Source organism: Lepisosteus platostomus, chromosome 13, assembly GCF_059453375.1.
Source record: "Lepisosteus platostomus isolate fLepPlt1 chromosome 13, fLepPlt1.hap1, whole genome shotgun sequence".
Classification (NCBI taxonomy): Eukaryota; Metazoa; Chordata; class Actinopteri; order Semionotiformes; family Lepisosteidae; genus Lepisosteus; species Lepisosteus platostomus.
Window position 1 is genome coordinate 5009254 of NC_142623.1, and position 12966 is coordinate 5022219.

The window sequence follows — 12966 nt, forward strand, 5'->3', positions numbered from 1 at the left end:
CTGGCAGTGGGAGCACAGCCTGTCCTCTCTGGGCAGCCAGGTCTGCCTGTGTCGCCCAGTTTCTATGGCCAGGCTGTGGTCACTGAGCCTGTACTTCTTCAGGGTCTGTTTCTTTTTACCGTTTCTTAACTTGGTCAAATATTCGGCAAGCGTGTATTGTCTGTTTAGGGTTCTGTAGCATTCCAGTTTATGTTGTGTTTTGAGAGATATTGCGGTTTGATCTGTTTATTACTGACATCGTAGAATTCCCCTAGCCCCCCCACAGATCTCGGACTGTCCTGTCACCCCTTGACGTAGCTCTCTGGCAGGTTCGCTCCCCCCACTGCGCCTTTTAGAAAGGGCTACCCCTAGCTCTTATAAAAAACTGCTCTCCATCTATCATTCTCCGCTACCGAGAACACCTCTGTAACCTGAAAGGGTTCAATTCTCCGCCTTTTGAAGCTGCATACCTGCTGCGTCTAGTCTCTGCTGGCGTGCACCGCCGAACAGAACGTGGGACCTGTTTTGCCCAAATCAGTTTGATTTAGTAGATGCTTTAGTTGAACATAATGTGGTCACGAAAGCCTTTTTGGCGCACATACAACGTCACCGCGCTGTTAAGCCAGCTCGAACAACCTGCGATGGTGGCCATATGCGTTACACTACGTTACTTTAAATGAGAGAAATGTCCCCGTTCTTATTAATTTTAGACATTAATTTTAAAATAAAAATGCATCTCTATAATAAAATAAGAATACGGAATCACAAAACAACATTTTATCCATGAGATAAGTGAGCTTTATTAGCCTATCGCCCATCAAAAAACAAAACAAAGTAACTGGAACATTTTTTCTGCTCAGAAACAGAACATAAACTTCATAAAATGAACGGCAATAACAGAACATGAAAATGAAAATGTATAACAGTGACTTGGTGGATGTAAAAAGTGCATTAACCTTCATCGGTATTCTGACAAAATAACATAGAACACTGCTAGAATATCTACAAAAAACAACACACAAAAAAAGAGTTAAACAACTGTAACAGTAATTAAAATATAACCGCGGTAATAAAATCTGGTTTACATTCTAGTTAAAAGAATGTAGGTATGTACATACTGTAGGTAAAACACTCGTCATCCTTCAAGGCATTTATATCTTGAAAAATCACAAGTTATGTATGTTACAAAGCAATAAATTAATAGATGTAAACCTGGTGCAAATAAATCCAATTAAGCATATGTGAATATCAATTAGGCAATAGAGCTAAATTGGAAAAAACAAAAAAAACCTGGAGTACTGAATCTGAATCTGAATACATTAAGGGTTTCACCTTTCCACATTTTTCTACTGTATACCTTAAAATAAAAGGGTTACAAATTATACAAGTGCCACATTTTTGTATTTCACAAGCAAACATTCTTACATTTTTATGAGCTAAAAGGAAACCACAGTGTATACTGACACAAAAAGGCTGCAGAAATTATGATAAATATGGTCCATTGTTGGCCCTATCAGTATGTTTTTCTTCTAAGAAGAAGGATTATAAGTAATAGCACTGTTTCAAATGGAAAAAAAGTAAGTTCTAATGGAATTCTAGCTTCTGCTTTTGGTGATATAAAGTAGACTTTAGCAAAAGGTTAACAAACAGAAAATAAAGACAATGTACACGGTTATAAAGTGTGCTCGGATATTGCACTTTCATTGATGTCGTAAGAGCTAGAGAGTGAAAATGAAAGATAAACACAGTAGCTATTCTGCTTAGAGCAAGTTCAAAACAAACAAATATAACATGTTGAAACCATACATATTTCAATGACTTTATTCCCTTGCATTAACTGCATTAAAATATTTGAAAATAAAAACTCTCACTCTTGAATAAAATATCCTTGAACATAAACTGACTAAAATTAATAGAATAATATTATTGTGTGTTTTGTAAGAACTCCAGAAGTAATACATTCATAGACAACATTAGAAAATGTAAATCATAACACATCAAAAAATGAAATCAATACAAAACCTTATTAAACATGTAAAAGTATGAGTTTTTTTGTCCCAAGACCAGTCTCTGTATCTCAGGCAACATATCTTAGCATTTAGCGCAATTTGATTTTCCCCAATTACTAATTAAGGGCAATTAAATTTCTTATTGTTTGGACTGGTAATACCGTAAACAAAAAGTATGTAAACAGAATAGGAAAATAAAATTATCCCTGTTTAATTTCAATAAAGTAGATGCTGCAAATTATTTAACTTTTGTATAATTTCTATAAGCACCTGCTTGAACAATAGCCCTAAACTGTACAATGAAGTCCCTGAAGTGAATTCAAATATTCTTCTCAGTCTGTTTCATTCCAGCTTGAGCCTTGGTTGTTTTGACTATTTTATCCACAAATGATCTGGGAATCAGCGGTCCCAGTTCAATCACCTGCTGTTCATACAAGGTCTAGGGAAATGCGGACCAACCGTAGCAGTTTCATGCCTCTTATGAAGCATGCCATACTTCTAAAACAGCCTCAATGTCCCCTTAAGAGGGGGGGTTGGTTTGTGCATACAGGCCCCTTGTTTTTCTTAAAATTAGGAAACCTCCTGGCTGCTAGCTTCCTTTATCATCAGCCGACTGAGGAGGGGGAAGTCATCCCAAGATGCACTGCAGACTCTCTCCTCTTGTTCGTCTCCATGGTTACTTAGAAAGACGACCTCTTCCTCTTTGGCACTGCTGAACCACAGATTCTCATACTGCTTAGGGCTGGGGGACAGGTCCTGGAGAAGGGGCTGAGTAGAATCAGATCTGAGGTAGACGGGTGTCGTGCCCTGCTGGCTTCTGTATTCACTGAAAATGACAGTGGCATAAGGCTCTCCCATATAGTTCTGGTAGTCTTTGTGCTGCAGGTGGTCGCAGTCCTTTTCTATGTGGGAAGAGCCACAGAGGGGGATTCCTAGGTCTCCAGTGTAGCTGCAGGGCTGCCAACATTCATCTTCAGGTTTGAGGCCAGCTTTTTGAGTCCCTTTTTCTGTCACATCATCAGAAACATCTAAGATGCTAAACCTGGAAATGTTGACAGGCGATGGATCCTGCAAGTCCTGGAAATGGCGTTTATCCTTCAAGAGAAAATAATCATAATTTATTTTAATGTACAGTGATAGTATTGACTTAGAGCATTTAGAGATATTTAATACAGTGCATCTTAAGTAACTTTAAATCTACTGAAAAATGATACTCTCAGTTAAGTTTTTGAATTAATTTATTTGACGTAAGTAGACTTTGTTAAAGCATTTGTGTATTAAGTTTGACTAATCTGCCTCCCAACTCAGGGCTTGAGGTCATGTCTTAACCTGAGGATTAATACCTCTTCATGGTGAATTCCACTGGTACTCTGTCTTACCTTCAAAGCTTCATTCTGCGTCCATTTCTGAATGCTGCTATTGGCAGGATCTGGGACAACAGGCCACAAACGCAGCTTGAGTCTTCAAAAAACAACAACATCAATGTCATTCACTCTAGCAACACAGTTCAATCAACAAATATAAGAGGTAAATCATTGATGCTGACATACTGTCAAAGATAGCTAGAATATCTGAATATTGTTGAACACAATTACGAAGCCAGAACATAAAAAATCATAACAATCTGTACATTTATAGTTCTGCAAAGAAAATTCAGACTTTTAACTCATTCTTTTGTTTAAACTAAGTTCAAATAACAGTGAAGTTGGATGGGAGATGATTCCTATGTCAAATATTTTGGAATGCTAAATAGTAATGGTACTGGACAACAGAATCCATAGAAGATGGAAGACTTTTCATATTTGCGCCACAAACATCTAACACAACACACCTAAACCAACTCACCTCTCTTGCTTTGCAAAACAAGCAGATAAAGTAATCAGTATGAAAACAGCTAGACCGACACAAGCAGGGACAACTGTGGACAAAATACTCCAGGAATCTAGAGAAAAAGGAAAGATGTGTAAAAATAAATGTTTTGCTCCTACACAGAAATGTCAACTGCTCCAAGCTAGTCAAAATAAAAATTGACTGTCAGTTATACAGTTTTAATCTGCATTGTGAGATTATTCCACATCACTAGGAAATCCCATTTTGAAAAAAAATCCTTATTCGTTCAGAACAGTTAACAGACATGGCCTGGTCTGGAACCTTAACTCTAAATCCACTGCTAATCTTATTCTTTGCGTAACGCTTCAGCTCTAACCTTAATTCTCCCTCTAACATTTGCTGCAACATACACAAAATTCCCAGTGATCACTCTTGCCCCTTTTAAACAGGGAGCTGATCAGGATGAGGAGATCCTTCTGTTTCATTTCAGTTTTGGTTAGGGATTGTACTGACATACAGTAGGTCAGAAACGGTGTGAACCTTACCTAATCACATACGCATGACTGTGACTGTCTCAGGGACATTAATAATGACTGCTAGCCCAAGCAGTCTTGTAGTTCATGTTCAGTATAACTCCCTGATTATGACAGCGCTTTAGGAAGTTCTCTAATTATATTTTTATCACTTACACTGGAAATTACAGTAGATGACGGAGTAAAAATGTATGCTCACCTATTTTTCTCATACTGATAGCTATGATTGTTCCGTTTATACTTCCTGCATCATTGCTAGCCATTATGAATACTCTGTACGATGATGAAGGCTTTAGGTTATCGAGAATCAGTTGACTTTGTGGGGTCTGGACAGTCACACCTAGAAGTATCAGATGAAGAAAAAATAATGCAGGAGAGCAGGGAGTAGATTCCAGGCAGTTGCTGTTTATCAGACACATCACCAACACTGTCTGGGTGTTTATCAAAGGTTTACAAAGAGATGATTTAATTCCCAGGAATGAGTTTCTGCTGTCAAGAACCATCTGGCACCACTATTTCATCAAGATTTTGTTCAATTTAGAAACACAAACTGCAAAGAATATGGTGCCACCTGCCACGTTCTTAAAAACATTCAGCTGTAAGCAACAAAAGAGTTTTCAGCTTCTTACACAAAACAAGCAGATAAAGTGATCAGTATGAAAACAGCTAGACCAGCAAAAGCAGGCAAGCAGGGAAAACTGCGGATAAAATACTCCAAGAATCTGAAGAAAGAGCAAAGATGTGTATAAATAAACATTTTACTCCTACACAGAAATGTCGACTGCTTTAAACTAAGTGGTCCAGTGCATAACAGATTGGGCTAGAAATTCAAACCCCTTGACTGGTAAGTACACGCATGTTACTGTTTTATTTGGCAATGCAGTACAGTCCTCTCTCAATGAAGAGATCGCGGGGTCTGAAATGTTCATCCCTGAGTGACCAGGAGGTTTTCCACAGTATATCTCTTTAAGCATCAAAATGTCCGTAGTAAAGAACTTGAGAGGCTGATGACTCCGAAGGTGATTATCTGAATAGAGGCCCTCAAGACCACCTGGTAAGAAACGGTTAGCAACACATTTGCTAGTAATGTCTCCGGTTAACCTACTTTTGATCTTGTTGCTCTCATCCAGGTAGAAAATGGTGTAGTTCCTAATGATTCCATTTCGCTCATCCACTGGAATTTCATCCCATGTCAGTTCAGCCTGAGTGTCTCTGACTTGCCTGACTTCCATTTTTGGAGCTCTTGATGGAGCTGTGATGGAGAAAATAATTGGACATTATAATTCAGACTCCCTTCAGGGGTTACAGGATACAGGTTATATTTAAGAAAACTAAAGACAACCACTATCCACTGATACAGAAAATCAAATTTTGATGGAGGATATTATGGCAAAGTGTAAAGACTCAGAAACACAAAAATAATAACAAAACTTTTATACTGCCATGGAAACATTTGTCTTGGACATGGATTTAGATATTACAGATGCATATTGTCTCATATTCATCACTAGGTGACAAAAAATAATGATATAATGTAACTAAAATGTAAACTTTGGCTTTTGTACACCTCTATGTGGCATGGTGGGAAAACTGCCCACATCACAGTGAATTAATTACCTAAGCAGGGAAAAATGGGCCCATTATTGAGCTGGTTGTGAATGTTGAGCTGCAATTTATTTGCTATCCACAAGAGGGGACTGCAAGACCAACTTGGTATCTCAAAAGGCATTACAACATGAACAGACTGTCACATTTATGAACAGCTGAGAGGACTAAAATCCTCGTCAAAGGATGTACCCCATGTTCCTAATAAAACCATTTCAGCTCCTCTCATGACTGTAATAAAAACTGGACTTGAGCCTCTAAGACTAGACAAACAGAAAAACTACATCCCTGGCACCTGCTCTGCATCACAAACCATAGGAAAATGTGTATATCTGAGATCTTTGTTGTGTGCCTTAAAAAGTAAAACATTTACTACAATAATAGATTTAACTTTCTTGTTTATTATAAAAAATTGACAACAAGCACATTAAAATAAGTTGTTTCCTGAAGAAGCCCATGACATTCCACTTACTGTAAAAAGGGAAAAAAAAGGATTTTTTATCCTGCTGCACTACATCACAACCAGATACATCCCAATTATTTCTGCACTTACCCTTCTGCTTTGAATATCCTTCCATAGCAATTGGACATCCAATTCCACGTTTGTATCTGGGATAAACAGATATGTTGTACGGTCTGTAGGGTTCAATGTTTTCTGTGGGGAAAACACAAAACACAGATTATCATTTTTGTTCTTCTTCCATTCAGGGTTTTAACATATATTATGATGACATATCCCCACAATGTGTGTTGATGGTAAGAAGAGTGCAGCTTGTTGCACTGGATTTTCTGAGGGTGATGATTTTATTCACCATGGTTGACAGCAGCGTTAATACCTCATAGCTTGATCTCATCACATGTCAGAAGCTAATACTTCTGTAGCAGGAAACAAACTCTACATAAGGAGGCCAGGGCTGCTGTGATGTGGGCAGTGTCACGTGGCACTGCTTGGAAGAGTAAGGGTCTTTATCCTGGTGTCCTGCCTAAATTACACTCTGGGCTGAACAATCTGGCTTCCTTAAAGTTCTCCCTTAATTCATGAGGTGAAGTAATTTGTGACTTTGCGGAATGGCAGGAAGCCTTCACCCAGGTGGGGAATGTATGTCAGTGGTGGATGAAAGTGGCCCCTCCTCTACTTAAATCCTCTGAGATGAAATGCTCTACATAAAAGGAATTCAAATTTGATTGCTCATGAACAGCCAACCACTGAATTCATGCTGAAATGCTGAATGCGGAATCGAATGTTGCAAATTTAAAACAGAAATAGACCGTCAGCTGGTCACCGGTTGTCCCTATGATCTAGTCAGGCTGTCGGCAAGCCAGAGAGGTTGCTGTTGCTTGGCAAGTCAAGGACACCCAGACCAGCTCAATCCCAAGAAGCAGCTGTGGTGCTCGGCCAACAGCATTCCATCCCTTGGACAACCTCAGTCACTGCCGGTTATGACTTGAACAGATCATGGCTCAGACTATAGGGCTTAATCTGAGCTGTGAAAGATCATCTTCACTTGTTGTGCTGTAACAGGTGCCATACACAAAAGAATCTACGTTTACTGTATGCTGTTACACGTTCAGGTACATACCAGAGATGACGGTTTCCGAATAATTACTGGCCACCACTTTGAAAGAGATTGAACAGGTAGTGTCATTGCCAGACACTGCACACCATTCGATCACAAAATCCGTTGGAAGTGACGATTCTGGATGAGCCCACTGAACCCAGAACCCAATGTCTTCATAAGATGAAACACTCATGCTCAACACAGGGTCCAGAGCTGATGTTTGAAGGAAAAGAAAATGAGTTAAATTCAGACCAAACAGTCATAATTAACAGTTTCTGTGTCCAGCGTCATGCAGGTGAATGCAGCTAATTGTGAACAGACAAAACTGAGCAATGAATGTAGAAGACAGAATACTCCAGAACAACAAACACGTTGTCTATTCAGCTGAGTGACAATTCCATTTGCTTCAGCTCAAGAATGAATGGAAGGTTCCTGGGTCTTTATAAAAATAAATTGCAATCAGAGGCCATGGATGTCATTGGCTTTGATAGCATTAAAATAAATCCATCAAACTAAGTTTATAAGAGCCAAATGTATCTGACAGTTTCCTTTTACTGTATGCTCATTGTAATCCCTGAAACTAATAGTTTCACTGAAAGCATGCATGGATTCCATAAAACTAATTCTACAACAGAAAGGTATAAGCAAGTAGAGCTTGTCATTGCTTTTCAGGCAAGAAACATTTCATATGGATTTTGTTCATCTGATCTATTGCTCTTAGTAGCATTTGCCCTTTGTGTCATCTTGAGTCTTAAAATTATTGAGGCACCTTAGAAGATTGGTCCACTAGAGATTTTAATCATTACACATGGACTTGAACCAGTTTTTTTTTACGTGAGCATAGACCAATTCTCATAACAAAATACACTTTTATTAATACTTTTTTTGAGAATATTTCTAGTAGTTCTAAAAAACATCTGTCTTGTTTCTGTTTTTATAGTTTCTGCTAGATCACAATGTTTTATTATTTTGGACCACATCTGCCCAAGTCCTCTCATTAAAGAAATAAATATAAACCGAGCCTCAAACGAAACATACTGCGAACTGCAACAAATACACCATTTTAAAATTATTTTTAGCAGGTTCACTGACATTGTATTGAACACAGATCATCTAATTAAATCCTGCTGATTAACATTTGTTACAAAAACAATTAAAACATGATTTTCAGTTAGCTCTGCTTCCCCATTTTTCTTCACAGTTTAGAACAGTCCAATTAAAAAACTTCTCCTCAATATTTATTACACCATAGTTTCTTTAAGACTTTCTCTAACTAGAGAATGCTGTTTATATAATTTACCCAGAGGGTGATTTCAGCCTGGCCAATCTTTGTCTGGCTTCCTTGAAACTGCTGTTCTCTAGGGTGTGATAATGTAGGAAAATAAACCCTAGCCCAGTGCGCTTTAACCCTGACTGAAAAAATCTCTCTCTCTCTTCAGGGTTCTTAAGCCGTAACAGTGATATCACAGCCACCATTACTGGACTATATCATATCCTGCTGACACAAATCACCTGTTCAACCCAAGTCTTCCCAGTTTAAGTATAGAGACCACAGGGGATCAAACATAATTTGATCAGTACTGTGGTTTGTAATGTTTTCAGAAATGACTTCCACCACATCATCTCCCCTATTTCAACAGCACCCCTTTACACATTTCCCAAATCCAAATGTGCCTGTGAGAGCAAAAAAACCCAAAGAAATCCCCACCTCTGTTGAGGTTCAGATTGACCGAAGTTGGCCTGGACTCTCCAGCTGAGTTCACAGCTGTAATGTACACTTTTCTGGTGGCTTCATACAGCTGGAAATCACACTGGGTTTCCGAAGTATTGCAGACAATTCTTTGCTGTCCTTGAAAGACCTTGTAGTATACGTGTTGGCTGTTGGCTTTGAACTGCTTGGCCGGCTAGAAAACAATACAAAAAGAACAAGAGATTCTGCTCAGAGAGAGGTCAAAGAGCAAACTGTCTTACTACTGTATATCTCTAAAAGGTCACGGCTAACCCCTGCTGCGAGAATTCAAACCTATTACACTTTAAATATGATTGCTTTCTTTACGTGTGGGCTGAAGAAACACGTGCCTGAAATCTGTGAGGCCTACGAATCTACTCATCTTTCTTCCTACTATCAAAATGAGCTTTGTACAACTGGGATGAGGGAAACTCCCCAAACAGCTTTTGTAAAACTACTAATGCATTCTGTGACAGGTTCTACACCAACTATATATACAGTACTGTATGTGTGTATGTATTCACGCCCTTTGATTTTGTTTAGAGCACAGCAGGAGAAGATACACTTGTATCTCTGCTTTTGCTCTTTAGAATGGGCCCGTCCATTAAATAAACTCATTTAAAATAAATTCACTGAGCTGTGCTGTGACTTCTTGCATCTCTACAGCTATAGGTTTCTTGGGCCTTAAACCCCAACTGGTTTCTGTGTAGTCACCACCACTACGCACGCTATACAAGCCTGCAGAGATAAACCAGCAGAAATCAGGGAGAACCACTGCGAAGCAGGACTAGTTACCACAACGCGCACCGTGACAAAGCAAAACAAAGGCACAGAACAAGAATGGGCAAATCATGTGCAAAACCACGATCAAACAAATGCGATGACATTTCTTAATGTAGCGGAGCTGGTGTGGTGACATCAGCGCCCTCCCTGCGCGTAGCAGGGTCCTCAGCTGCCTGGGCTGGGGGAGGTCTCCTTTAGCTCACGCGGTTGGTGCCCTGTTGCGTTACGCCGGACACCTGGGTTCGCACCCCAGGTGTGGGGGACGGAACAGGCGGCGAGACACGACCCCGCGCGGAACCGTGATTATCACATTAAGCTCTGCGGAGTTTTACAACACTTTATGATAGTGTGATGGAAGCAAGAAAAGTTTAGAAGGAATCAGACACTCAATCTCCCCACCTTCCAGTATAGCCGATACACATTCTCCATCTCGTTCAGCACTTTCCACCAGGTATCCAGTTCTCCTGAGGGAGCTGAAATGCAGACCATATTGTGAAAATAGATTAAAACAACACTGTTCGGCCCCCTTATTGGAATTATGACAGCCCCCAACAATCTGAAAGTCATCATTTTTTCTTGCAAACCATTTTCGCATGTTGTGTCAGATGTTTTCATCTGAGTGGCTTGAATGAAAAGATTAAAGAAAATGGCCAGTGGGTCTAATCATCAAATTGGAAGAGCATGTGCGCCAGTTCGCTGTTCTGCTCATCATTTAATTTTAGAAAAAGGCTCGAGGCGAATAACTGCCTTTTCACTTCTTTTTACTCTTAAAATAAGTTTTGCTGCTCCACGTCTACTTATTTCATTCAGATTTCTGTGCTGCCATATTTCTAAATCTGTTTCCTGTAAATTATAACAGCTATGTTAACTCAGCAAGCAGTATCTGCTGTCACTGTAAAGTTATATCACTCTGCAATGCACACCTGGCAGCCCACTGAACCTCAGCAGGTGTGAGCCTGGCCAGTACCTGGATGGGAGACCTCCTGGGAAAGCTAAGCTTGTTCCTAGAAGAGGTGTTCGCGAGACCAGTAGGGGGCGCTCACCCTGCAGTCCATGTGGGTCCTAATGCCCTAATAGCAACGGGAACACTATACTGTAAAAAGGTGCCGTCCTTCGGACAAGATGTATAACCAAGTTCCTGACTCTCTGTGATCATTACAAATTCCAGGGTGTTTTTCAAAAAGAGTAGGGGTGTTACCCTGATGTCCTGAACAAATTTCCCCCTGGCTTTTACCAGTAATGGCCTCCTAATAATCCCCATCTTTGGGGCATTATTACTCTGTTTTAGTTCCCACTGATAGCTGGTGTGTGGTGACTGTACTGGTGCACTTAGGATGCTGTCTCATCATCCAAGTGGGGCTACAACTTGGTGGTGGTGGAGGGGAGTCCTCATTACCTGTAAAGCACTTTGAGCAAAGTGCCCAAAAAAGTGTAAAGAATTACACTTCTCATCTTCACAAAAGCAAACATACCCTTTTCAGGAGTGATGTCTTTAATGGTGTTACTCCAGTCACTCCAGTATCCTTCACTCAGTCGGACTCTGATCTGGACTTCATACTCAGTTCCGTGAAGCAAACCACACTGTTCGACTGCCTCCATGCTCTCTGAATTTATCTAGTTCATAATGGGAGGTGAAGCAAGCAAAGAAAACTAAAATTCAGCATTTACAAGTACTACAATGTTGGGTTTGGTAGTTTTGAAACAATTAAATCCCTATGGCTATGCAAGATTTTTCAACAGATATCCACATGGGCATTGTCTATTAATCCTTGGTGTGATTTGTTTTTGGTCTGACACCTGACACACAGACAAGCTGAAAGAAATGTAATGGCTTCATGAATAGCTTGATTATATACATGAATAATGAGCCCTCAACATTGACCAAAAAGAGCAACAATCGTAGCTCTAGTAATACAGATTAGAAAATCCATATTTATATAATAATTACAGACAACAAGTGATCCAAAATGTTTTTTAATTATTATTTGTTTGAAATATATTAAGTAAAGACATAATAACTTACCATGTCTGTGGTCCATAACTCATTCTCCTTTGTCTTAAAACGGAGTTCAATAATGAATCTTTCAAGCCAAGAAAGGGAATCAGATATTTTCCATTCAATTTTCAGACAGCCGTATTTTACCTTGTCTGTTTGGACACTCTGTATAACAGGAGGGTCTAATTTTACTAAAACAAAGAAACAAACAAACATAAATGTTAGAGCCATATACTGATCCATTCAAATGCATTTATCTGCAAATTAAACCCATTTAGTTTGTACTTTTTTTCAGAAAAAGTTTCAGAATCACACCAAATATATGACATTGACCAAAAGTATTATTCTAGAAAGATCCTGGAGGTGGGCTAGACAGACACCTAGGGACAATTAACTGAACACAAAGGCTGATCAATTTATTGTCATCAATGTCCATTATCCATTTTTCTGCAGAAATTGTATGTTGGAGCTCTTAATAGATAGAAAATGATATACAAAAGAAGAAGATTACCAGCATCCATTGGATCCAGATATAATAAATCGGATGTAGTATTCCCCAAAGCATTCACTGCTGTTACAAAAATCTCCATTTTGCTATACAGGTGAAAATCCTTGCGGGGAATAGTGTAGGAGTTGGTTCCAATAGGTGGCACAAAGGTTTTAGTTTCAAAAGGCCTAACAATGAGAAGCCAACAAGTTAAACACTGGTTGGAATTTAAAACAATGCATCTGCTTAGTTTGGCTTTTGTAGTACAGGTGATTCGGAACATCCATGCTAGTCCAAATTAAAAGTTTAAGGTAAAAAATTACAATAATTAACTGAGAGCACATGCCTTTATTAAGAAGAATCCCTATGAAGGCTTAGTACAGTAAATCTGCTCCTGTTTTTCAGCAGTTCTCTCATGATGTTACCGTGTTTTGGCTTTGTTAGGGTTCAGCTTCT

The 12966-nt window shown here is 39.2% G+C and overlaps 1 protein-coding gene across 1 annotated transcript in view; it reads right to left on the bottom strand.

The window, feature by feature from the left end:
• Positions 1 to 754: 754 nt before the first annotated feature.
• Positions 755 to 12966, bottom strand: part of csf3r (colony stimulating factor 3 receptor) — a 30565-nt gene continuing 18353 nt past the window's right edge. Inside the window, exons 5-16 of the mRNA XM_088602753.1 lie at positions 12535 to 12698; positions 12051 to 12214; positions 11500 to 11641; positions 10427 to 10500; positions 9224 to 9419; positions 7537 to 7728; positions 6510 to 6611; positions 5457 to 5603; positions 4551 to 4691; positions 3834 to 3930; positions 3368 to 3449; positions 755 to 3083 (exon numbers count right to left, since the gene is read on the bottom strand). Of these exons, the coding sequence (XP_088458879.1) occupies positions 2559 to 3083; positions 3368 to 3449; positions 3834 to 3930; positions 4551 to 4691; positions 5457 to 5603; positions 6510 to 6611; positions 7537 to 7728; positions 9224 to 9419; positions 10427 to 10500; positions 11500 to 11641; positions 12051 to 12214; positions 12535 to 12698 (2026 nt within the window). The 3' untranslated portion in view covers positions 755 to 2558. The remainder of the gene's footprint in view (positions 3084 to 3367; positions 3450 to 3833; positions 3931 to 4550; positions 4692 to 5456; positions 5604 to 6509; positions 6612 to 7536; positions 7729 to 9223; positions 9420 to 10426; positions 10501 to 11499; positions 11642 to 12050; positions 12215 to 12534; positions 12699 to 12966) is intronic.